Genomic DNA, 27,496 nt, shown 5'->3' with positions numbered 1-27,496 from the left:
CTCAACCTTTAAAGCATGCGCGAGCATTTCGGTCGAAATAAATTATTTTAAAAATAAAATAAATAAAGTTTTTAGAAAAAGGATATTTGTTCTGTCTAAAAAATTTAACATCCGCTTTATCTTCGTGAAGTCGTATGCGACAAAGTGCATTCAAATGATTGAACAATTTTTATAAAATAGTAAACGCCCCATGGTACTGAAGTGATACTTAGGTGAACATGGCATAAAAGTAATGCAAATGTTTTAAAAAAATTGTCCACAAGTATTTTTCGCATTGTGTTATTGTGCAATGAGGCACATTTTCAACTAAACAGTTAAGTTAGCACGCAAAACTACCGCTTTTGGGGTACTGAAAATCGACATGACATTCCAAAAAAAAACTATGCACTCACAACGAATTGCATAGTAAGGTTTTGGGGCTGACTTAATCGTAGATCCTATTAGGACAATGGTCCTACTACGAACAAACCTCCCAGGATGCCGAGATCTTGCGATTTGAGACTATTGGATTTCCTCATCTGAGGCCACGTGAAAATGTGGTCAACACCAAGGCCAAAACGATTCAAGAGCTGAAGTAAAAAATCATACGGGTGATAAATGGTCTTTCAAAAGTGACGCCTATATGTTAGTAAAACATTCGTCAAAAACTGTAGCTGAACGCCACAAATTATTGCCCGTTGGAGCCAATCACCTTTTCCCAAATGAGCGGCAAACTTGGCCAAAATGGTACCACAAAATCGCTACTGAATGTTAGGAGGCAGGATATAAGAAATACGGTAGGGGTACTAAAATGGCATTGTTTAATTGGAAAGCATGTGAGTATACTAGGGGTACCACATAATGATTTTTGTCGAAGCTGTCAAGATATTGAAGAAGAGGAAGGCGTGGAACACATCCTGTGTACATGCATTGCTCTATACAGCAAAAGACTTTCCACGCTCGGATTCGTCTTTCTTGACAGCATTGAAGAGGTCTCTCAAATAAGGTTGTCGAAATTAACAAAATTTATTAAAACCACAGGTTTGTTCAGAGAAGACTCAGGAATGTAAAGGACGAGCTCCAGTGGTATCACAATGAGACTATTCATGCCTAAGTCTGTTGGATGACAGCCACTCATCCTAGACTGTGCGTTTTTTATGTCACCTTTGACATTTATCAAGTAGACAGATGTACAATTTTAACTATGGGTATTTACCGGAAAGTACAACGCGTTAAAATTAGTGAAACTTATTATGAAAATGGTCGGTCTTTAAGAACAACTTATCGCAAAATTCGTGATCTTTTTTTTTTTTTTTTTTTGTAGAAATAATTGTCCGAATGCGCCAACATTTCAAAGGTTGGAATATTTCTGCAAAGTGTTGCTGAACAACGATCAAGATCGATATCATCGTAATTTAAAATTGTGCTGACGTCCAAATGTACACGGCGAAATATAAATAAAAACAAATCAGCTGGTCTGCTGCTACCATCTTTAATAGATTCGCCTTGTTTTTATGCCTCGATAAAATTGAATTTTTGACATTTACAAAAGAAGTTTCGAAAGCCAGATAAAGCGGTTAAAATTAAAACAAATACCCATACAATTTTTTTGTTTTTTTTGAGTCATTTCAAATGTGTATTGAACATTTATTTGAATAAGTGACATTTTCTAATCTTACAAATAGAGTAGACGATAAATTATTGCTCACTTTAAAGTAGGTGTCCCTTGCCTCTGTTCACTTCCTCAGCAATCAGTCGAACATAAATTTGTTAAACCAGCAACGCACAAGTAATTTATTTGAAAATTTAAATAAAATAAAAAATGTTTACTGAAAAAAAATTCAATCTAGCTATAAAATTTCGCAGTGAATAGTTAAGAAAACGGACCCAAGTACATAGATTAGGAAACAGATAAATGAAAATCAAATTCTCTGAAGCTTACCCCATTCAAGCAAATATGGATGGAATTTATTAATATTTTTGTATGTCTTTTTTTCTTTTCTTTTTCTTTTTACTTTTATTAATAGTGTACTGGCAAAAATGTATATAAACGTATATTATGTATGGCATGTCGACTACTCGTAGCTTAATGTGAGTGAGAGTAGTCCCGCTTCGCGGTTAGTTATATTTTTTTCAAGTTAAAAAAAATCTTAATTTTGCTGCCATTTTACTTTCCCCATTTCTTATTTTCTCAAGTGTTTTTAAAATTTTTAATGCTCGTGGTAGAAAATTTTGACTTTACGTTCATTTTATTCCAATTCATGCAATGGATTGCACTATCTTGCGGGTGTCTAATAAAGGTTAAAGTTTTAGATATTTGTTTTTTTTTTGTAAAATGAATAGCTGTGAGTTTTGCTTTCAATTATTTTATTTCAACCAATTTTGCTCAAAAAAAATTTTTTATTTTTTATTATTATTATTATTATTTTTTTTTTTTGCTTTTTTGATTTGCGAAAGTATGTAATCTTTGCATAGAAAATATTTTTGTTTTTCTTTAAATGGCGCTTGAGTAATTGGAAAAATCTGGTTGTTTTATGTTGCTTCTGAAACTTGCATTTGGTCTCAATCATTGCTTTACACATACATATGTATAATTGTATTTTATTTTTTAAAATAATATTTATGTATTCAGATATGTATATACTATGTTATTTAGTGTATATACATATGTATAATAAGGTTTATCAAATATGCAAAAAAAGTCTTCTCTGTTCTGGCCTTTAGCTTTGCTCTGTCATAGTTATTTTTCATTTTCCTCTTTTTTGTTATTGTGTGTATGTGTGTGTAAGATGCGTCTAAGCTATTGTTTGTTTTGGTTTTTAAAATTTTTTAATAATTTTTTATTTTATTTTATTTTTTTTTTTTTTAATTTTATTTAGTATTGCACGCTCGCACTTTTACTGAAATTCAGCTTTTCCTCAAAATCGTGTCGAAGTAATAATATTTTACACTTTTTTACTTTATTTTAATTTATTTATATTTTTTATATTTAGCAAAAAGCGGGTTTTTTTTTTCTTCAAGCAGGTCAATTGTTTCTTGGCAGGATTACATTTTAAATTTAAATTTTATTTATTTCGTATTATGTATTATTTGATTTAATATTTTTATTAAGTACAGTGTTGTTTGTTCGTTATTATTATCATTAAAAACTTAGTTTATATAAAAAGATTGAAAATGCAAAAGAGATTGGTAAGAAAATGCGTTTTTATTTATTAGCGGCTGCCGCCGCTCCCTGTGCGTAAGTACAAGTAGGTATGTTTATGCATAGATGTGTGTGTGTGTATGGCGCGAGTGAGAGAGTGGCTGTAAATGTGGGATCAAGTGTATATGGGAGTGTGTTGTGTAAAGGTGGCTTAATTCTTGAAAAGCTTCTATAGCTGTTGTGAGTCGTATTAGTGAAGATTCAAATGCTGGCTAAAGTGTTTTTATGTACCAGATATTCTAGTAAAAAAAAGAAACAAAAAAATATGCACTATTCAATGGCTTCATTCGTACTAGAACTAGGTTTTTTTTTGTTTTTTATTATTATTATTTTTTTTTTTTTGTTTTTCTAATTTAATATAGCAAAATACACAATTAGGCGACATTTACTCTTAAGTACTAAACTCCACGTGAATGTGATACTGAATACTAAATAAATGTTTTATTTTTATTTTCACCTTTTTTTCGTTATGCTATTTTTATTAAATATGCATGTATGTGTATGTAGGTATTTGCTTATTCATAACTACACACTTCAACATCTCATTTCATAGATACATACATATTTATTTAGATTACAAATTAACTATTTAACATTACAGCCTACCGACAAAGACATCGAATTAACTGTTAATTAAATTAATTAAAGCTTTTGACTTTTTTACACTCATCTTTAAAGTTACCGTTAGTGACAAATATATACACAATTTTCATGTAACGCACAAAATAAAAGAAACGAAAAATTTTTAGATGTGGTCATAAAATTTTTTCTTTTTTTTGTTTCAAGCAAATAATCAAATCATGTGCGGCAAAGGGAATATTAAAATACAAAACTAAATGCACACAAAAAGCACTAAACAAAAACGAAAAACAGACATAACATTTGTTCACCAAAAATATGGAGCTTTAATTTTTTTTTTTTTGCATGGAATAACTTTTTATTCGGTTTTATTTAATTATTTTAAACAGTAATGAATTACTTTTTAATATGATTAGTGAGAAATACATATGTATGTATATGCATAATTTTAATTTTTACGCAAAAAAATAAAAAAAAATATTTTAGGCTAAATCACAATCAATACAATTAAAAAAAAGCAACCGAATCAGGTCAAAATAAATATTAAAATACAAAAATGCTCACAAAATATTAAAAAAAAAATGTTGTCAAATATACAGGCCTTAAAATAAATATTAAAATAAAAAAATGCTCACAAAATATTAAAATAAAATTTTTGTCAAATATGCATATGGAAGGCCCATTTATTATATTATTTATTTATATTTTTATTTAGTTTGAATTTTATTTTTTCTGTTTTACTCTAAAACAATAATAAATTTTTCTATGCCATTCATGAGAAAAGTTAATAAGTCATTTAATGATAAAGAAAAAAAATCATTTGGCCCATATATTTGAAAAAAGGCTTAAAGGCATAAGAAACCATTTTTTTATGTTTATGCAAATAATGAAATAATCAAATTAGGTGTGGCAGAATGCATATTAAAGAGGAAAGGAATGCCTCCTCTGCTTTGGAAAGTTCAGGTGGAGAAGGAATTGGTTTCACTCGGTGTGTCCAACTGGCGCCGGTTAGCACGAGAAAGAAACGACTGGCGCGCTTTGTTAAACTCGGCCAAAATCGCGTAAGTGGTTATCGCGCCAATTAAGAAGAATGAATATTAAAATACAAAAATAAACACGAAATATTTAAATAAAATTTTTGTCAAATAAATACAAAAATAAATGCAAGATATTTAAAAACAAATTTATTTTTTATCAATTTCGTCTAATAATTTTTTTTTTCTTTTTGTAAAGAACAGAACATAAGAATACATTTTTATTTGGTTTTAATCTTATTTTCCCTGCCTTACTCTGAAATAAATAAATAATAAATTTTTCAATTTTCAATATTTAAAAACAAAATATCGACCCCATTTTTTGAATAAATAACTTTTTATTCCGTTTCATTTATTTATTTTGTTTCTATCAAAAACAGTAATTAATTTTTTAATTTTTCTGTCTTAAATAAATAATAAATTTTTTAAATTTTCAATATGTTCAAAAAACTATCGACCCCTTTTTTCCATAAATAACTTTTTACTCCATTTCATTTATTTATTTTGTTTTTATCAAAAACAATAATTAATTTTTTAATATTAAATCAAATATTAAAACAATAATACATTATTCATGACAAAAGTTAATAATAATTTTCATTTAACAAGAAAAATTTATTAATACGCAGGAGACTAAAAAAACATTTTTTTATGAAAAAAAAAAAATGGATATTACAATACAAACACAAAATATTCAAAAATAAATTGTTTTTGTGAAATATATGGGCCTAATTTTTTATATTCTTTTTATTTATTTATTTTTTGTTTTTTGTTCCTTGTGGAGAGTAATGACTTTTTGTTTTTACTTTTTTTCTCTAAAATAATCATTGTCATTCGTGACGAAAGTTATCATTAGCAATATTTATAGCAAAGACAAATTTTCACAAAACTATTTTTTTTTTCTAAGTAAATATTGAAGTCAAGAGTAGGCAAAATAAATAAATATTAAAATACAAAAGTAAACGCAGAGTAATCCAAACCAAATTTTATTTTCCCGAATATATTTGCCTTCTAGTGATGGTTTTTGTTTGTAAAAACATATTTATTTATTTATTGAAGAGTTAAAATTATAAATAATTATTACACTTATAAGAGAACACAAAAAATGATAAAAAATAATAATAATTTTTTATTCGTTTATATTTATTTAGTTACTCTTTTTTACCAGAAACCGGTAATAAATTTCTCAGTAAAGTTCCTATTTCGAAATAGTGATTTTTTGATATTAAAATTCTTGCATTTCCACTGAAAAATAATTTTGAAGTTTTAATTTTTTAATAATAGCTTTTTAAGCTTTATAAAACATCATGACCCAGCCGCTTTATACTTAAAATGAGTTGTAGAAATAAACAACAAATAAGTGGCAGGATTTCGGGAGCAAAAGAATCATCAATTAATTGTCTTGGCTACGTTGCAATCCGAATGAAATCTAATAATTGTACAATATTTTATTAGAAACAATAAAATGTAGGTATACTTTGTGTCTATTAAAAAGCTGAATTTCGCTTGACGTTTTGCTTGCAAAGCTCTGCACTACGGTCACAGTGGAACGTTCTTTCAGCATTCGAAACAGAGTAAAGACTTCGTTGAGAACTACCATGAGAGAATCTTGCATAAATGGTAAATATAATAAATTTTAAAGATTTAAATTATTTTACATATAAGTATATGTATGTTTATAAGACCACAAAAAATTGGTTGCTGAAAATCAGTTGGAATCAAAGGATGAGAGCCGACTTCGCAAAATATCAGCGAACATTTTTTGCCACTTCATTTTTTTCTCGATTTATAACGCAGTAAATAAATTGGAATATTCAGAAAATGTTAAGGAGACAGATACCCGAAAAAAATTGCGAAAAAAAATTTTTTTTACATAAATTGTTAATATAATCCTTTAAGAATCAGTCAAAAATATTTTAGAACGTAAAATTAAGTATTTCTTATGATATATTATAGATCATCAACCGTGACGACTCTATTCTTTGCGTTCGAGCGCTGGGAGAGGTATAGTTATGTTGTCGACTTTAGACGCGTTTTTCTCAAAACTATATTTTTCGAATTGCCGTACACGATAACTCGAAAAGATATTGACCGATCTCCCTAAAATTTGCACACATCTTTTTTATGATAATATTTTCTGTATGAATTTAAAGTTTTCGAAAATTTTTCGAAAAAATAATTTTTTCGTAGCAAAAATAGTTGGAAAATTCGCCCCAAAACTCATTTTTTTAAGCATTTTATTCCGCGAATTTTTCCCCCATTTTTATTTAATTCATATAGAAATTATGACATTAATAAACAAAAAAATGTTAGTTTTTTGTATTCAGGTCACTGACGCCGATGCTACAATGCCCGCCGATTGAGAAGCCCCGCTGCGACCTTCCTGGAAGAATTGAGTGTACATCCGCCATTTGATTAAAATAAAAAAAATGTTTATATTATTTTAATGTATAAATAAACTGAATGCCAGTTAAAAAAAAAATATATTGACTTCTTCATTTTAAATAATTTTAATGTGGCCGTATACAGGTATCTGTCCCCTTAAACCTCTTTCTCCCTACCTTTTGTAGTAAGCGGGCCACGTCTTTGTTTGGTAAGAAAATTAGTTGATAAATACAATAGAACTGAAGAACTTGAAGAGTAAACTTATAAAGACGAAATTATTAATTTAATTTAAAATAAAAAGTTTAATAAAATAAATACCCAGAGGTAGATAAGCACTCTTAACACATTGACGCCCGAGAACGAGATTTCTCGTTTTCATTAGACATTTGTTGGCGACTGGAAGCGATATTTCTCTTTTTAGTGGTAAGGGTGATTCAATAACAATAAACAATTCATTGATTATTTTCGTTCTAACGGCATTTGTACTGCTATTGAACGTTATCCATTGGGTTTCTAAGTAAGCTTTCAATTCGGTTTTTATGTCGGAGTGATGGGTAGGAACACAGGTTTGCGGAGGACTTTCATAATATTTTTATGAATATTATTTTTATTACACGCCTCCCAAAATAATTTAGGTCAAGTTTAAAATCACCGGTCATATAATAAATTTCGGCAATACATTAGCGGGCGGCAATGTGTTAAGTAAACAACTTTTAAATTTAAATTAAACAAATTGGTAGTTATTTTTTTTTTTAATTTTAATATTCAAGCCCAGAAAATTAAAATCATTTGTTGACTTGAACAAAACTATTATATTAAATTTAAAAATGATTTGGTAACTTATTATTGCTAATTGATTTACATATCTTTGACACTACTTTCGCCAAAACAACTTATCTGAATTTGAAAATCATGAAATTTCACAGAAAAATCGAGTCATTTTATTAAAAACTTACCCAAATAAATAACTAAGCCAAAGTTAATAGTGTTTAATAATTTAGATATCGCATTAGAATCCAGTAATTTATTACCTAACAGGTAGAAAGCGGTAAGTCGATTGAGTTGTTTTGTCGAATGTGCAAAGATATTCTCCGTGAATGATATATTTATATGTATGTACATAGCTTAACTAGGCATTTAAAAATATGAAGCACTCGTATATACGTAAGTACATACAAACAAATTAAAAAAATTTTTTTTTTGTTTTTGTTCGTTACAATTTAACGAAATTGTAAATTTAACTATTCAACTCTTCAACACAATAAACAGTTACATACATATATCAGCATTGTAGTATTAAAAATAAAATGTCTGATATTTTATATTCACCACTAAATTATATAATATGTATATGTACTTGTATGTTAGTATAAACTGTGGGTAGTGTATGTAGTTATGTAAAAGGCATTTATTTGGTTTTTTTAAATACTTTTTTAATTAAAGTTTTTTTTTTTCAATTTACTACTTAGCATTTTAACCTCACTTGTCATCAACTTCCTCGCAATTTTACCTCAACTATCTTAGCTATTATATTATCTTGTCTAATTACAAGAATTTATCCACTTGACACTTGATTTTTACCAAGCATGATTTTAATTTTATTTTATTTTTTAATTTTGTTCACATTTTTATAGGATTTTTTGTTATGTTCAGCACATCTTATACATTTTTTTTAACGATTTGGAAGAACTGCGGTGATGAATTGCTGATACGCATTTAAATAAGTGTTCAAGTCTCTTACATTCACACATGCATTGCTTTAAAATATTAATAAACACATATATAGGTATATCTATATATATATGTATGTATATGCGAGTATGTATGTGGAAACAAATAAGTGTTTATAAGCGGCGTAGTTAAATAAGTTAAACACTGAAAATTAAAATTCAACACTTTTGAATCGTTCCCTCATTCGGATTTTGCTTGAAATGCAAAACATTATCCTTTACAGTGTGTCACATAAGCGGGTAGTTATGATTACCAGCAACTGGTTAATCACAACATTGCAATTATTTTTTTCTATAGTCTTAGTACAGTTTAAAAAAGTAAGCTGTCTATTTAAATCAACCAGACTCCGAGCTCAAAAGTGAGTTGGTGCTGCATCTGCTTAACTCTACAATACCCCAACTTAACTGGGTCTAAAATATATTTTTCCCAGTTAAATTTCTTGTATTCACTGCTAAAAGTAAATAAATAAGAAACTCAAATTTTTTGTTCAACAAAATTAAAAAAAAAAAAACGAAAAACATAATCCTTCAAACTTTCGCCAGCAACTTATCTATTATTTTATTAATCCCATCGTAGAGTGCCAGACGAAAGTTAATCAACTTCAAAGCCTTCAACTGCACAAGAACTACTCTCATCCTCACATGATTAAGGGGATAATTAATTGCCACTTTTTTCTAGAATGCCTACATTTCACATCTCTCAAAGCTGTATTCGGAAAAATTAAGCTCTTTTCTTGAAACCAGTTAGAAGTAGTTATGTTTTCAATGCTCCAGTTTATAGAACTTTAAGAGAACTGCATGCCTTCGCAAATTCTTTAACTTTTGGCTTATTTGCTTTTAAGTGTAAATTTATAATATTCTTAATTATCAAGTTTTGTGTTCATGTATCCAAAAAACTTGCAAATTAGGAAAGCAAAATGACATTTCATTTTGAGGGGAAGTTGCAAGTTTTCACTGGATAAACTGGACTTGTAAGAATTTGCAAGTGAGAAAAACAGCTGATCGCAAAGTAAAAATAAACGCGAATTCCAACTTACTTAAATTAAAAAAAGGTAATTAAAATGGAAAATGTGAAAAAATATATTTTAGCTAAAGTTTTTAAAATTTATTTGGAGTCATATATTAAATAGGAATTGGCCAATGATATAGAGGTACACACCTATGTGCTTCTGAACCACAGCCTCCCGTCACCATTGCTGCAGTTTGCGAAATACAAATCGAAAGGATTGAAGGTATCTTTTGGCAGTATATAAAGGGTGGGCCAAATAAGACCTACTAATGTTAAGCACAAATAACATTTTTATTTTTTGGCATATTTATTTTTCTCTTTTTGTAGGTTATAATTGAATTGTTGGAAATTTATTATTATTATTAAATTTGTATAATAACAAGTTATACAAATATAGGCAGGCAGCAACATGGGCCATTATGGAACCATACAGTACAACACAACGCGTTAAAATTATCGAGTTTTTCTATTCTTACACAATTAGCCACACAAATTGATTTTTTAAATAATGTTTTGATGTCGGATGAAGCGCATTTCCATTTAAATGGTTATGTCAACAAACAAAACTGTAGATTGTGGGGCTCTGAAAATCCAAGGGCAACACACCAACATCAGTTCCACCCATCTAAATGTACTGTTTGGTGCGGTGTTATGGCCACTAGAGTTATTGGTCCATATTTCTTCGAAAATGAGGATGAACCCGCAAGAATCGATTTTGGGAGCTTCTTACAGAACATTGATTGAAAACTTTTTGCGGCCAATGGCGGATCAGTATCGTAATTTGTGGTTTCAACAAGATGGAGCATCTGCGCATACTGCTAGGTAGTAGTCTTTAGTCATTAGTAGGTCTTATTTGGCCCACCCTGTATATATATAAAGTGTATACGTGCATTGACGGAAGCAAGGAAAATATGAAGAAAGCTGGGATTGCACGACAATTCATACATACAATTGCTAAGGGAATCTTCTTCATCTGACAGCGATGATGATGTGGAACAAGTTATTGCAGGCAAAATAAAATCATGTGATGTTAAGCTCGTTATTTTTCATTTTATTTTCTTTATTTTTTTAATTTAATACGAGGTAGCTCAACTAAATTTTTTTTTTAATTTTTGTGGTCTTTCCCGCCAACAATTTAATCAGCTGATCATAAATCTTGCAAGTTGTTACTGGTTTTGCGTTGATGCACTTTTTTTATATTTCTCTCTTTAAGAGCGAATTCTCAGAAATTAAGTTACTGGCAAGTTACTGAATAATTTTTACATGGACGGTCTTAATTTCCCAGTTACAGATACATTTAATCAGGAAAAATTAATTTGTTTCTAAATTGTCCAAGACTTAAATAAAAATTAAAAATAATGCCATAACAGTGGCTACACTCTTACAGGTATATGGCAGACTATGAATAGCTAAAAGCTCCCAGTCCGCTATAAGTGCTGCTGCTGAGAACTCTCCAGTTTTGTTGATTTACACTTACCTCCAAAAATGTACCGAAATCCGTTCGTTACCATGACAGTCGGTTCTACGTTACCGGAACGACCCAGATTTATATCCACCCAATACCGTTCCGCAGCAGTCTACGTACATGCAAGGGGAATGTTTATGCTACTAAAACAACAAAAACCGAATTCCGTTATATAATATAAAGTATATTGTTGGTTATGTACACTAAAGCCGAGACGGAGGATCTGTAGAGCTTTGCTAAGAAATCCACTTTGTGTTGATATATCCATTAATACAATTCGAAATCAGTTTCAGAAATCAGGCACCAGAACCACAAACGTTTCAACAAAAAAGAGCCTTCGTTATCCAAGTAAAATAATAATTATAACACAATGCAATTTTTTCAGCACAACACAAAACCACGTTTAGAAGGGTGACCCCCAATTGCTCAATGTTTATGAATGATTCAATGCCAAACGATTTTAGAACGGAATTGATAGGCTGTCATGAAAAAAAGTGACAGAATTTTTTATCTTCTGATGCACTTGGAAGGCAAGGACTCGGAACCATTCCCTTACGTCTTCATCAAGTTTCATTAAATAAATAAAATAAATTATACTTTGACTAAAATTGCGTTGGGGAAAAATGAAATCCCACGTCACCGAGGCAGAATTATTTCAACTCATTTTACACATATTCCCACACTCGTCCAATCAGTCGTTGTTCAGTTGGCAGAGATTGCGTTCAATATGGGCGAAGGTTGCGTTAATTTTTTTTTTTTTTCATATATCACCAACACAATCTCAGTTTTTTCGGTAAACAAACCGCTGTCATGAGCCCGATTACATCAGCCAATCAGCTGATTGTTTCAAATCCGCTGAGAGCCGGTTAAGAGTCTGATATTGGCCACAACTTCTGATTTTTTTTTCAACATAACCTAGATTTATCCGACCAAGGACTCCAGCCACAATCGCCCGCACATGTAGGGGGCATGTTTATGCTGCTACAACAACGAACATAACATAACGGTACTTATCTCGTTAAAGAAGTTGGTGATGACCAAAAAATTTCTTGGCCAGTTAGAGACTGTGTACTGTGAGTTAGTTTATGGGAAAAAATGGATTTGGAAACATTTTGAATTGTGACTCTTGTATTAGTTTGGGGGGAGAAAAGTCCATTATTTTCTCGATAGATGGCTGTAGTGATCCATGTCTTTTAAAGTATCGATCAAACAATTTAGAGTTTATGCTCGTTGTCAAGGGGACATTTCACACTAAAAAAATTCATTGCTGTTTTTTGTTTGTTGCATTCAGTTCTGAGTCACAGAGTGTTAACAATGGAAGTCAACAAAGAGAAATTTAGCTACATTTTACATTGTTAAAGGCGAAAATGCGAGCCAGGCCGCTGAAATTGTGAATGGTGTTTACGGTGCCGATACTGTAACAGCTAATTACGTGCAATTTTGGGTTCGGCGCTTCCGTTCAGGCATTTTCGATGTTAAAAAAATGTGGAAAATGTCGACAAAATCACAGTAATAAACGAAGTTGACGGCCATAAAGATCGGCCATAAAACAGTTTTAAACCAATTGCGTAAAAATTGTACGCAAAAATAATAGATTTCTTTTCCCCCGAAACTAATATTTGGCGTGCGATATGGACTAATCTGAATAGCAACAGAGAATCGTATTCACTTCCCCCCGCGCTCGATGGACGCCGAACACTGAGCTAACCGTTCCCACGACAGTCGGTTCTACGTAACCGGAACGACCCGGATTTATATTCGGCCAAAGACTGTCACTTCAGCAGCATTGCTCTTATATACAAGGGGAATGTTTATGATGCTACAACAACAAGACTCTCTAAAATGAAAGAATTAAAGCCGAAAAAACGAAACGAACGAGGAACTCGTTCACACAAAAGTTTCAACAAATCATATTATCCCATCGAATGCAGTTGCTTTTTATTCACATTGTTGACGTGTGCCTTGTTCCGCAAGCTGAGAAAGTTTTGTAGAATAATACAATTGATACTTCATCCAATTTAAACAATTAGCATACAATTTTTTTTTAAATCCTTACATGTGATGATTACAAACTCTGCTACAATAACAAAATAGAAAAAAAGGCGCCGTTGTTTGTTAAGTTTTTTTGTAATATTTTTTTTTTTTTTTTGTTTTATTGTGTATAATTTCTTCGCATTATCATTTGCCCATTTTGTGAGTATATATGTGTATGCGTGTTTTATTGGTACTAGTGATAATATAAGAATAATTAATTAATATAAGAGAATGCGTTATAATAATAATAATAAGAAAAAACTGTAAAAGTTCTCCAATATCTCTTATACGCCATAAGAAAAAATTTATTGTATTTATAGTACAATATAAGTATTTCATATAATAATAATGTTCATAACAAAATTGACAAGTTTGCTTTTGATATATATTTATGTTTGTGTTCATGTTCGTGTTCATGTTCATGTTTGCGTGTTAATGCTTGCAAGTGTACGTGTATGCGTCGTCGTTTATACGTATACAGTTTAAATGTAGGTGTTTACAGCGCCGATTGGGATTGTGGGATAGTAATTCAACTACGTTAAAGCAACCAAAACCCAAAACAAAAAAAAAAGAACAAGAAACAATTCACGATTTTTTACTTTTACCGAGCCAAGCATAAATGTAAGTTTTTATTATTTTTAATTTTTTTGTGTTTTTTGTTTGTGGTACTTTTTCCGGTGCATTTTTGGCAAAATCAAAATAAGCAAAGGATGGTGTTCAGCAACAATTCCTTGGAACTTCTCAAATTTCATATATGTATGTCTGTATGCATGTATGTATAGATATACATCAATGATTCGATTACCGCGCGCGCACTTACAGTCGTATTTCTTTGCTTATTTGCTTTTTTCTTTGGTTTTTATATGTATGTACATGAAGGTATATATGTATGTATATAAAAATCAACAAACAAAATTAACAGCATTGTACATAACATACATAACATTTCGAAAATCGAATAATCAAAACCCAAACTTAACAATTGGTACTTCTTGGATCAATTTATTTTGCTATGCGCTGAATTCGGACAAATTCATTTATTGTTTGTTTGCTTTTTTTATCTGTATGTATATATAAGTTGCTTTTTCAGTTATATTTATGAATACGTTAATGATAACAGTTGGTTCAAGCGCCGCTTTATGCGCTGTCGTATGATGTGGCGTATTTTTTCTTTGCTCTTTTTTATTTTTATTTTTATTACTTCACTTTGCTTTGGTTTACCTTTGTTTTTTTTTCTTTTTGCTTGCTCGCTTTACTTGTTGTATGTATAATTATATGCATTACCTAATAAGTTATTGCTAGAATGTTATGGAAATTAAAAATTAGCGCTTTAAAATTTCATTTCTATACTTGCTTTTAGTTTTTTTTTATTATTAAGTTATTTCTTTTCAATATTTTTTTTTTAATTTTTTGTTTTATTTTTGTAATGAATGTTGCAGTTTATTTTGTTTTGTGTGGTTTGGTTCGATATCTCCCATTTACTATACAAGCTCTCTAATTTAAATTATTTACTGGTATTTGATGCGCTTTATATAGTTCATAGCTTACATTATTAATATGCGTTTCATGTGTGTGTTTCTTTTTTTCTTGTTTTTATTTTGTAATGTAGCTTCTATTTTTTAGCGTTTTAATGCATTAACAATAAGTGTTTGGTTTTTTTTGTTTTTTTTTTTTTAATTTCTGTATCGTAGTTTTTACTTGCGATTCTACTATTCTTCTATACCTCTTTTGTGTTTTAGAAAAAGTTACTTATCCTTAGTATTTGCATTTTTATAATTATATTCATGTAAAGACTAAACGCTCGCGTTTTCATTATTTTAATTTTGTAAAGTATTTTTTCGTAAACATTCGTGTATTATGCTATGTGCTGCTGTTGTAATTTCCTCCTTTGCAAATTTTTACCTACCGACGGCATTTGTTTTTTTTTTTAATTTTTTAGTTTTATTTTATTTTTATATTAGATATATTAAGCTATTATTTACTTTTTTATGCTTGCATACTCTCCACATTTCGTTATTTTAGTAATATTATATTAGTTTTACATATTTAGCTTCTTCTATGCAACTTTGTGAGGCTCGCAAACTAAATGTGTATATGTGTATGTTATGTGTGCGGTTTTTCGTTCCGTGTGTGTAGCAGTCACTTATAATCGCTGTGTGTGTAGGCATTGTGATGACATTCGGTGTTCTTACAATAAGTGATTATTTAGATGCTTCTATTCAATGTAAAAACAAAAGCAATCGGAACTCACTAATCTGCAAACGGCGCACGCTAATAACAAAAATAAGAAAAAACCAAAAAAAAATGTCATCAAAATATTTTTGCTAAGCTGAATTCCGGCTCGTATTGATTTATTTTGGCTGAAATTCGTTGAAAGCCACTCAGTATAGGCCGAAACTGTAGCCAGCATTGGTAAAATGTATAAAAAAATGTGGTACATACTTGAAACGTAAAAATGTTAGTAATGGGTTACAATTCAGTGGACAAAAAATAAGTGTTCCAAACAACAATTACTTCATACATGCATTTATATAATAAAAAATATATATAATGCGCAAAATTGAGCTCAAAGAAAACGCATTGAAACACACAAATGGCCAAAAACAAAAAACAAAAAACGGAAAACGGAAACAAGTCTAACCTCACTATTTTTCCTTACTTGAATTAAGATATTAGGAAAATATAATGAATAAATCCGTAAAAACGAGCTCAAAGAAAACGCATTGAAAAACGCTACTGACCAAACAATAAACGGAAAAAAGTCTAACCTCACTATTTTTCCTTACTTGAATTATATTAAGAATATATTTTACATATTAAAGCAAAGCAAAAACAAATATTAAAAGCATACAGGTTTACAATTCCGTGGACAAAAAATAAAAGTTCTAAATGTTAATTACTTCATGCATGCATCGATATAATAAATCCATAAAATCGAGCTCAAAGACCAAAAAAAAAATCTAACCTCACTCTGTTTCCTTACTTGAATTAAGATATTAGAAAACAAAAAACATTAAAAGCATACAGGTTTGCAATTCAGTAAAAAAAAATTCAAATATTAATACCTTCATACCTGTAAAGATATACTAAAATATAATAAATCGAGCGCAAATAGAAAGCATTAAAGAAAAAACGAAGTGTAACCTCACTCTTTTTCCTTCGAACTAAGATAATAAGACAATTAGAAACAAAAAAATATTAAAAGCAGGTTTACAATTCAGTGGACAAAAAGAAAAGTGCCAAATTTTAATTATTTCATACCCGTATGGACATAAGAAAATATAATAAATGCATTGCGCAGAATCAAGCGAAGGGCTACAAAAAAAAAAGAAAAAAAATTAAAAAAAAAGTATAGTTACACTCCTTTCCTTACTTGAGTCAAGATATTAAAAAAAAATAAATTTTAAGGCAAAAAACTTAAAACTGCCATCAATTCTTCATTATCTTTGAAGTTAGCGTGCGCAACTTCCTAAACTCGCCAGCTCGCACTGGCAATGCACTCTTTCGCCTCCAGCTTATTTGCATATAACTTAACTTAAAAAGCCTTTTAAAAAAGCTTTAACATTTAGAACACTTTTTAAGACTTCTATTTTATTTTATGTTTTTTCTTTGTTTCCTAAATCCACCAATTAATTTCGCAAATCTCCATTTTTCTGCTTCTGTTTCAGTTTCGTTTTCGCGCACAAGGCGCCACTACTACATCTCTCTTCACTTCATCTCTAGTTTACCAACAAATAATCCACTTGAGATATTTTCGCGTATACCAATGTATGTTAGTAAATATCCCAAGCATCAATTTGAAATAGAAAAAATTGTTGATATCGCAAATAGACAGCGGCACTGATCGATTTTGTATTTCTGTATTTGTTCGCACGCCGCTTCTCACAGCTCACGCTGACACTCACTACGCCTACACACACCATCGCGCACGCGTTTTGTCAGACTGCATGCCCATTTTTGCGCGTATGTTGCTGTTGCTGCTGCTGCTGTCCGACGGTGGCACTGATACCGACGGCACGCCCACTTACCGACGCTGCAGCATCAACACCACTAGTCTGCGCGGTGGCACGTCGACTACCGCGCTTTTGTGCTGCTGCAGCCGTATGTGCTGCGCTACGCTTTTCTCGCCAGCGATCGATGGGCGTGTAGCAGCATTTGAAGAATGGCGCACGTCGTCGCTGCTCTTCGGAACTGGCCGAACTGCTGGTGCTCTTCGCCAATGACGCCTCCGTTAGTGAGGTGGCGGTGAGTTCGGTTTGTACGCCACTGGTAGTCAACCGCGCTTGCATACCGTAGCGTTTTAGCGTTGTGGACGTGACTGCAATACCACCAACGGATGATGGCATTGCAGTAGTGGCTACGGTTGTAGTGGGCGGTGACACAGGCGCTGGTGGCGGCGCTTTGCATATGACGCTCGGCGGCTCAGTCTCGTGCAGCTCAAGCGAATGCTCCGATGAGACAGACGCTGCCGAAGTGCCTGTCGTCGTCGTCGTCGATGGCCGAAACTCGTGCGAGCTGCTCTCGACCATGGCAGTGCGATAGTTGGCGGCAAAATAATTTGTCTCCAAATAGTGGCAGGACTGAAAAAGGTAATCGTCGAATTGTTGCAACAAATATTGCTGCTGTTCGACGCTGTCGATCGCCTCGTCGCTGTCAAGCGGATACTGAGTGCACTGTTGCTGATGCAATGAGGCGTAACGTCGTATGCCTTTGTGCGATAACGACGATGGCGAGATTATCACAAGCGATTGCGCTGTCGGTGAGTGTGTCTTGTCCACGCCATGTCCCATATACTGTTGCTGTTGTTGCTGTTGGGCGAGCTGTTGTTGCTGTTGTACCAACTGCTGCTGTTCATCCAGCTGCCGCTGCCTTTGCTCCATATCAACAATTTCTATTTCTTCTATATCACTAAAACTATTTAATTGTTTCAACAAATAATGCACATCATTTCGTTTCATTTGATTATCATCGGGTGATGTTGCTGTTGCAGCAGCTGCGGCCATTAATGTTGCCGCTTCCTCCTCCGCTGCTATTTCCGCTCGCGCCGAACGTAGGCGCTCAAGCGACGCACCGGATTTTCCTTTCACTTTTGCTTTCGGTTTGGCTGCTTGCACAGTTCTGGTTGTTGTTGTTTTCGCTGTGGCCGCCGCTGCTGCTGCTGCTGATGTTGTTGTTGCTGCTGTTGTGAAATTAATTTTTTTCGTTTGCGAATCAGTCGAGACAATGTCGGGATATACAAGCGCTAGCCGCTGCTGTAATGCATCACTCAGCGGAGCTGGTGGCGCTAAGCCGGCGCGCATTGCATGTTGCATACTCTCATGCGCTTGCTGATGTTGCAAATAATGCTGATAGTAGTTGGTTGCCGGCATTGTACTGTCGATGATTCGGTTAAATTTAGCTAATGCCGTTGATGATGAATTCAACAATGACGGTGATGATGATAACGATGTTGCCGCTACTCGTGTTGCTGCTGCTGCTGTTGAAGTTCCTGCTTCTCCCCTAACTGTTGCTGTTGCTGCTGCTGTTGCTATTGTAGACGTCTGTCCCATTGAAATAGCTTCGACTTTACTATATTCTCTTCTAAGTGGTTGTTGTTCTTCTGGTAGTTGTTGTTTTTGTTCATGTGGTTGTAGTTGTTGTTGAGGCACTGTTGTGACGGTTTCTACATTAACACCATCCCATTTCAACTCCGCTACAGCAGCTGCTGCTGCTGCCGCTTCTACCGGATCCCCTTCATTATCATCATTATCAACATTCAATGTTTCTATTACATTTAAATTTAAATGTAATTGATTTTTCATTAACAATCTTCTACTATTACTTAATAACGTGTTCGTAGTTATATTAGTTAAATTAGTCGTATTTTTCGCACAAGTAGTAGTTGTAGTGGCAGCTGCTGCTGTTGGTTTTCTTTTTGCTGCTGCGGCTGCTGCTGCCGCCGCCGTTGTTGTTGTTGTTGCACTGATTTTGGTATTAGCTAAATTTCTATTAAAAATTAATTTCCTCGACGAAATGATGTCATTATTGTCGCTCCCCCGCGATTACCGACTATCGCGAGTGGAGCGAGGCCTTCCCTAACTGGATGTCGAAGCGATTGGCGATACTGGCGACAGCGGACTGCGCGCCGTCTCACGAGGACACCCGGACAGTGTTATAACCAGTTTGCGTGAACCCGCCTGATCGCGATGCTCGCATAGCCAAACGCCCTGCCATGTACCAAGCGATAATTTACCATCAGTTATGGGGATTGTCAATGAACTACCGAGAAAGCAGGCTTTCACGTGCGCCGGCTAGAAAGGACCAAAAAAAAGATCATTACAAAATTATAAATCATTTTCAAATTAATATTATATAAAAAAGAAATCTGTATAATACAATTTACCCACCATATCATCGGGTCCTTCGCACGAGTGCCTGTACGGTAGGCCTTCGGGAACTATTTTATTTAACATCATTTCCATGTCGTCCCTAGACATATGCAATTCAAGTTAATAAATTATTATGATATTATATTTTGTTTTTTTTTTATGCAATGAAATACTCTGTTTTACGTTACCTAACATCTGGATCCCAACTCTCGTTTAACGCCAAGCTCGCCGATGTATGAAGGACTGTAATGAAAGAAAAAATAAAAAATATCATAAACTAAGTTCTTATGGAATATTTGCAATTTAAAGATGGGAATTAGAGCTGAATTAAACGATACACTGCATCAGCACTTTAAGGTTAGGTTGGATCAGATTCTCTAAATTATTTTCTTTGCATACAAATCACAGAATTTGTTCCTTTGTAATAAATTGTTAATATTGTAAGATCCTAGCTAAGTGCGCCATTTAACGAGTTTTAGCAAATTGTTGCTCCTCTGATTCGCAACGTCAGTTAATGAGGGAAAGAACATAAAAAGAAATTAGTTTATTTGCGATCGCCAGAGTGCTAGGCAGTGACACAGCAAGTGTTTCAAGATACCCTTCAGTATGACTGTAGAAGTTGTTGTTGTTGTAGCAGCATAAACTTCCCCATACATATACGGGGAATGCTGGTGAAGTTACAGTCCTTGGCCTGATATAAATCCGGGTCGTTCCGGTTACGTAGAAGCGACTGTCGTGGGAACGTAGAAGTAGTTCATAGTGATTCAGCCAACTTCTTGGCATTCCCCGTTTTTCCTACTGCCATAAACGGTATAAAGATACATGCGAGAATCGGGTGAACATATCTCAAACCTTACCGAAGCTTTAAAGGCATGGGAGTCTTTCTGATTTCTTTCCTCTTGATGTTTAGATTTCCTGAAAATTTCATAAATACTAAAGGGTGACAACTGGATCATTTCACGACAAGCGTTCATCAATTGGTCGTCGCAATGATGTGCTATTTCAACAAACTGGTATGATTGTAGAAAAAATTAAAACAAGTTTCCAGCAGCATTACTCGTAATTTTATGGGGAATGTTTATGCTACAAGTATTACACAGACAACAACAAGAAGTTTAGATGTAACCATTAGACAAACATGTTAAATTCCAATTAGAATTAGCAATTGATGCAATTGGTTTATATTCTCTAATTCATCAAACAATTAGAATGAGTTCAACTAATTCCCATTAGATAATTGAAATTTGTATTCCAATGGTAAAACTAATCGCAATTAGTTGCCATTAGCAAAAAAAATTGGTTTACCTTTACAATTAGAAATCTAATTGACTTCTGCTAATGCAATTAGATATTTAATTAGCTCTAATTAGAATTAATTATTTTGATAAAAATAAATTTTTTGCAAAGAATTATTAAAGTAAACGAATAATGATGTAACTTACATCATATAAGTCACTGTATGTGGAAACATGTGGTTATTCAAGTACCGTAATTGTTATCAGCAACGTGCTTTGCAATTTGTTTCAACTTCAAACTTTGAAGTGTTCGCATTGTTTAATATTCTAAATGAAAGTTGTATTTCTGTTAACTGAAAAACATATTTATTTGACGCAATGTCGGAAGAAATATCATTTGCAATTGAATTTTCTGGTGATGATGAGGATTTTGATGTTACATACACGCCTTCGAAAGAATCAAAGAAAAGGAAGGTGTTCAATGGAGATGATGAACAATTTGTGAAGAGACGTATGGAAAGCACTTTTGGCAGTATAATTTTCACCTCGAATTTTTATATTGATGTTAAGAAGGTATGAACGTTTCATTACAAAACTATACATCGAAAGTCCTTGTTGAGTTGTTAAAGTACTTGTGTAGTGTGCCGTAGTAAGTTAACTTATGGGTGTAGGTTAGCATGAATTTTTGGACGAAGTAAAGTATCAATCAATTTTATATAAAAACCTTGTATCAGATTTCAGAAAATAAAAAAGATAAAATAATCGGAAAGTGTGTTGCTTGCAGTAAGGTGATTCGCGGTTTTACGGGAGTCTCTTCAAATTTTATCAGCCATCTCAGAGTGCGGCATCCTAAAATTCATAAGGAATATCTTACGAAGAAATCCAAAAATGAAAACTTGAGTATTCAATCAAATTTCGATAAGAAACTTATTGAATTTCTAGTGGATTCAGGCTTGCCGCTTTCCCTGGTTGAAAGGCAGTCATTTATCAACTTAATTGATGGTATTGGCCTTAAGTTAATGAGTAGACAGACGGCAATGAAAAAATTAGAAGAGCTTCACAAACGCATGGAAGAAAGTGTGAAAGCCGAACTAGCCACAGCGAAACATGTCTGCACAACGGCGGATATTTGGTCAGGAAATCACAGAAGCTTTTTCGGATACACCTGTCATTGGCTTGATAAAGATTTTAAGAGGAAATCAGCTGCTTTGGCGTGCAAAAGGATGTTTGGAGTTCACTCTGCTGAAACAATTGGGCATATCATAACCGACATAAATACTTACTATGGTTTAAATAGAAAAAACATTGTTCTATCCGTAACTGACAACGGGTCAAACTTTGTCAAAGCTTTTAAGGAATATGGAGTTCATAATGCCTCTGAGATGGAAGACGACGGCGGCCATGATATATCAGAATTCCAAAACAAGATTTACCTCCCTAAACACCACAGGTGCTCTAGCCACACATTAAGTCTTCTGGCTACGTCTGATTTAATAAAAATTTTGAAAGCCGATGAATCCCTATTCCAGCGGAACAATATGGTAAGAAATATTTTAGTTAATATATTTTATACTAGAATATAATTTATTTAGGTGTTCAAAAAATGCGATAATTTGTGGAAAAAATGCAAATGGCCAAAAAGTTCGGAAGTGATACAGGAAACTTTAGGTGGATGCCTCGTTGTGCCGGTTGTGACGAGTTGGAACTCGCTATACGACGCCGTTGTTCGACTTCTCCAGCACAAGCCAAAACTGGATGAGTTGTGCGATAAATTGAGCCTGCCGCGTTATACATCCTATGAACTATCATATTTGGATACATACAAGCTGATTGTGGCGCCTATTGCTCAGAGTCTGGACTTTATGCAAGGCGAACAGAGTGTTGGATATGGTTGCATTTTGCCTACAATTATCATTCTGAGCAATAAATTGATAAAAATCCACCAGAAAATCGAGCATCCATTCTCTACAATTGCATTAGAGCTGGAAAAGCAATTAAGAAAACGATTCCGAGCTTTCTTTGAATTAAATGAGGAGGCAGATTTGGCGCTAGCTGCAGCTGCACTGATTCCAAACGTAAAGTTGAGCTGGCTGAAAATCTTACAAAAAACATCACCGCAATTTACATATACGCGAATAACGGAAAGGGTTATTCGTATTATCACTGATTATGCAATCAAGCTGAACCTTCCTACAACACACGAAAATCATAAATGTGACGGTTCGTATACTGAATCGACCTTTTATGATTTCAGTGATGGTGGTAAGTTCTGCATAAGTAACACATATACATATATGGTATTTTTAGTAAATCTGATTACATTTTTGCAGAAGGAAGTACTGCTTCATTGTCAAAATTGACAGAGGAGGGTGAAAGCAGGCATTTTATTTCGAATATGATGCATCAATATTTGAATGATGACGATAAAACTTCCAATATATGGTCCAAATATCCGACATTAAAGGACATAGCACTGTTTTGCAACACGCCGCTTACGTCTTCAGGCCCTGTGGAGCGACTATTTTCCTTTGCGGGCCTTATTAATAGTCCAAGGCGGAGCCGCTTGACTGACTTTTCTTTTGAAAAGCTCGTATTGCTGAAAGCGAATATACCCGGTCATTCTAGTTAATAAACAGTTAGTACATACGTTCATGTATGTATGTTCATGTATGTAATATACGTAGTACATATTATGTACATAAGTAATATATACATATATGTATGTGTGAAATTCATATTATAAATATTTCAGTTTGTTTTTTGTTTTTCAAAATATCAAAATAATTCGAGCTAATTGAATATCTAATTGCATTAGCAGAAGTCAATTAGATTTCTAATTGTAAAGGTAAACCAATTTTTTTTGCTAATGGCAAATAATTGCAAAAGAAGGTTAATTAGCAATCATTAGCATTATCTAATCATTACACCGTGTTACAGACATTCTGTCCTATGAACCAAATATACTTTTTCGGAAAGGGGATAAAAAATAAAAATACACGTGTATCGGCGATTTTCATGTACACGTCACATTTTTTTTTTTTTGTATTTTATAACTTTAAACGAGCAATTCTTGTATGCATATCTGTATAGCCACACGATCCCAGGATTAGCTTAACGGATTTGAATGAAATTGGGCACACAGATAGTGTATCACATTTCTAGACTTTTCACCTAGATGTTGCCACTGACTATGTTTCACAGGGTTGCCACCTGTTCGAAATTAAAAAAAAAAATTGCATGTGATATGCCGATGTAGGTATCAAAAGAAAGGTATTTCACTCCGCATTACAATAGAGATATAAAACCCCGAATTTTTTTATGAATTTTATTATATTAAAATTAAAAATTGTTGCATTAAAAATTGTAATGCTTTTAAAGAAACTTAGGCCTTTTATTTTTGCGTTTGTAAGCATTTGTGTCAGTATCGCGACAAATAGACCAACAGTATTCGCCAAGCATATGCGTAATGTCTTGTCCTTTAAAGCGCTTTTCAATAGCCGCAATGTCCTCATGGAACCTTTCGTCGTGTTCATCGCTACAAGCTCCTAAATCACCAGGGAAACAATCTAAATGATTGTGAAGGAAATGGATCTTTAGCGACATTAATATGCCCATTTCGCCATATGCCGAAATCATTTCTGCAACAATATTTTTATAATGTCAGCTCGTTTGTTGCCAAGAAACTGCTCAATAACGGCAACTGTGCCTTTCCATGCACGTTGTTCGATAGCATTCCATTTTGATGAAAATTCATAACTTGCAACTATTTTTTTTATTTATTATAGTTATAGTTTATTTATAAGTTGTTTAAAAATTTGGAGTCCCTTCAAGTTATGCCGAAAATTTAGAATTTTTTTTTTTTTTTGTAGAAAAAAAAAATTCAAGAAAATCTGAGAATTGATAAAATTTTTTTTTAAATAATAAAAACATTTCCACGAGTCTGCCTGCAGAAATTCAGCACGATTGGATCACGGAAAAAGGGTTAAAAATTGATCCAAAGTTTTTCACACAGGCGGACTACGAGCTCTATATTTTATACATAAAAAATAAAATTCTGACGTGTATTCGAATTCTTAAATTCCCCTAAAACAAATAATATTCTGTAGTCCATATATCACGCACAAATACTCTAAACTAAGTTTTTATTAGAAAGAGTCTTCACATCGAATATTTCCCTGAATATATATTTTATTTATTATTTTTTTCTATTGATTTTTTTTTTTTAACTGTTTTTATAGTTTTCTATTTTTATTTATTTTTTTTGTTTTGTTTTTTCATTTTCGTTTTTGTTTTTCCTTTTTTCTTTGTTTTCTTTTTTTTTTTAATTTTTTTCTATTTATATTTACTTACATATATTATATATATTTTTTAATTTTAATTTTTTTTATTTTTATATATTTTATTTTTTATTTTATTTCATTTTTTATTTTATTTTTTATTTTATTTTATTTATTTCATAACATTGAAGGCTTTATTTAGTGTAGCTAAAATCCGATTTAGGTCAAATATGCTTTGTTATTTTCGAAATTTGTGGTCTGGTGCTGTCCTAATGGAACACCAATCCTATTCTATTGGCCAATACTGACCGCTTCTTTGTAATTTTCTCCTTCAAACGGTTCAATTATTGGCAGTACAGGTCCGAATTAAAAGTTGGGCCGTAGGTAAGCAGCTGATAGCGAATGATTCCACCAATCCTGGTATGACCACCGCGATTCTAAAAACTGCTGGATTTGCTTGACGTTGTTTTAAGAGATCCACTTTTCATCAACAGTCACTGTCATCAGAAATGGATTGACTTTATTGCGATTCAGCAGCGATTAGCAGATGAAAGTTCGATCCATGAGGTTCTTTTTCGTTAACTCGTCTGGTACCCATACATTGAACTTCTTTTCGTACGTTCAAGGTGGTTCTAAACAGTCTCTTTGCGCAATGTTTAGCACGAAACAGAAATTGTGCGTGATTGGTTGATATTACATCAGAATCACCATAAGGACCGTTCATATTTTCAGCCGCTTGTTTTGTGTTCTCGCCTTTATATGTAGAAGAAAAACTATAAAATATGGCATATTTTTTCTTGGCTGATGTTCACTCTTGCCAAAAAATATCAAAAGTCAAAAAATACTAAGCCAACCTATCAAAAACCTGCCTCAGAAATTGTTTGGTATAAGTTATTATCTCTTCAACGCCATCTAGTGTAACTCGATCGCACTCACACAATTACAATGCGAGATACAGATTATTAAAATAATTTATTGGAATTGAATTTTGAATTTCTATCTATTACTACCCCATACAAGTTGCAGTTTAGGCAAACCGGAATAGCAAAGAAAAAATAAAGAAACCGGTGTGAATTAATCCTCCCATGAACATAAAACTCGTATTTGAAGAGAAATACCGACATAAAGCATTAAAAAATAATTTTTTAACTAAAGATGAAATTTATCGACAACTACCATTTCAGATCATTCTCTCATTATTTAAAGTATCATAATTACAATCAAGAGTACTTCTCAATTTACAATGAATTCGCTCAACAAATAATACAATATAAAAAAACTCTTCTCTGTTGCAACATCTTTCGCACACAAACTTGCACACTCGTACACACAAACTCACACATAACTGCCTACTGCAAAATACTTTTTAATTTATACAATTAATTGTTTAAACGGTGGAAACTTTAATTATAATGCATAGTTCATAAAGAATGTCAGTCACACCGAGCACGAGTCGCGTGGCTATGCGGCATGATGCCGCAGTAAGGAGCTACCGCAGTATGAATGCTTTCTAAATAGCCAAATAGGGGTATGTAAATGTTGATAAAGTGTGCATAACGGTTACGACGACGAGTGGGGTGCCGATGAGGTTGTAAAACATGAAAGGATGCAAAAAAAAAATATAAATAAAATGACTTATGTGAGAAAATGCAAAATCCGAGACACAATGATGACGCCGTCGCCAACACCAGCACCAACAGGAGCATAACGAAAGCATCAACAATAGCAATCGCGACAAGAAAGAAAAAATTGACACACAAATAGACAAATCTACCCTGCGGGAAAATGCACCACTATCGAAATAAAACGCTTCGGTAGAATTATTTGGAATCATAATTAGTTCGCGTTCCTGCTCCGTTTCTTATAAGCAATTAGAGAATACCAATGTCCCCCGCTGTATTCCCTTCTCTAGTTAGGCATTAGTGCAAACTTCTGAGATGCGATCTAGTATTGTCTGCGTCACTTTTTCGTTAGCTCTGAGTAGTTGTTAAATTCGAGAAACTCTCGTATATCTATAGCTCGTTCTGTTTTCGTTGAAGCCATAAACAATAGGGTCGAGCTTTTGTCTGCCATTCAACTGGTTTTTAACTGCATTCTTGGGGTTTTCATAGTAATTTTCCTAAAATGGACTTGAACCAACAACTCACCGCAGCACGAGCTGTACGTATCACATAACGCATGGGCGTAATATGCGCAGAA

The 27,496-nt window shown here is 32.8% G+C and overlaps 3 protein-coding genes across 3 annotated transcripts in view; 1 reads left to right on the top strand and 2 right to left on the bottom strand.

Moving 5' to 3' along the window:
- Window positions 1–14,639: 14,639 nt before the first annotated feature.
- LOC129248999 (AF4/FMR2 family member lilli-like) lies at window positions 14,640–19,218 on the bottom strand. Its single transcript, XM_054888603.1, has one exon. The coding sequence runs from the start codon at window positions 19,216–19,218 to the stop codon at window positions 17,356–17,358; it is 1,863 nt and encodes a 620-aa protein (XP_054744578.1). The 3' UTR covers window positions 14,640–17,355.
- Window positions 19,219–19,323: 105 nt separating this feature from the next.
- The window catches only part of LOC129249001 (UPF0047 protein YjbQ), a 46,938-nt gene continuing 38,765 nt past the window's right edge, over window positions 19,324–27,496 (bottom strand). The window contains exons 3-5 of the mRNA XM_054888606.1: window positions 19,974–20,028; window positions 19,804–19,885; window positions 19,324–19,707 (exon numbers count right to left, since the gene is read on the bottom strand). Coding sequence (XP_054744581.1) covers window positions 19,492–19,707; window positions 19,804–19,885; window positions 19,974–20,028 — 353 coding nt within the window. The 3' untranslated portion in view covers window positions 19,324–19,491. The remainder of the gene's footprint in view (window positions 19,708–19,803; window positions 19,886–19,973; window positions 20,029–27,496) is intronic.
- On the top strand, window positions 21,374–22,704 carry LOC129249000 (uncharacterized). Its single transcript, XM_054888604.1, has 2 exons — window positions 21,374–21,593; window positions 21,755–22,704. The coding sequence occupies exons 1-2, from the start codon at window positions 21,399–21,401 to the stop codon at window positions 22,601–22,603; spliced, it is 1,044 nt and encodes a 347-aa protein (XP_054744579.1). The 5' UTR covers window positions 21,374–21,398; the 3' UTR covers window positions 22,604–22,704.

This window comes from Anastrepha obliqua, chromosome 5 (genome assembly GCF_027943255.1).
Source record: "Anastrepha obliqua isolate idAnaObli1 chromosome 5, idAnaObli1_1.0, whole genome shotgun sequence".
Lineage (NCBI taxonomy): Eukaryota > Metazoa > Arthropoda > Insecta > Diptera > Tephritidae > Anastrepha > Anastrepha obliqua.
Note: the sequence above shows the minus strand (reverse complement) of the source record. Positions and strands in the feature narration are given on the sequence as shown.

Bases quoted from the DNA above. Each gene is read 5' to 3' on its own strand.
- LOC129248999 (XM_054888603.1), bottom strand. From the start codon at position 19,218: ATGAAAAATCAATTACATTTAAATTTAAATGTAATAGAAACATTGAAT.
- LOC129249000 (XM_054888604.1), top strand. From the start codon at position 21,399: ATGTCGGAAGAAATATCATTTGCAATTGAATTTTCTGGTGATGATGAG. The intron at 21,594-21,754 runs GTATGAACGTTT...ACCTTGTATCAG, and splicing joins TTTATATTGATGTTAAGAAG to ATTTCAGAAAATAAAAAAGA.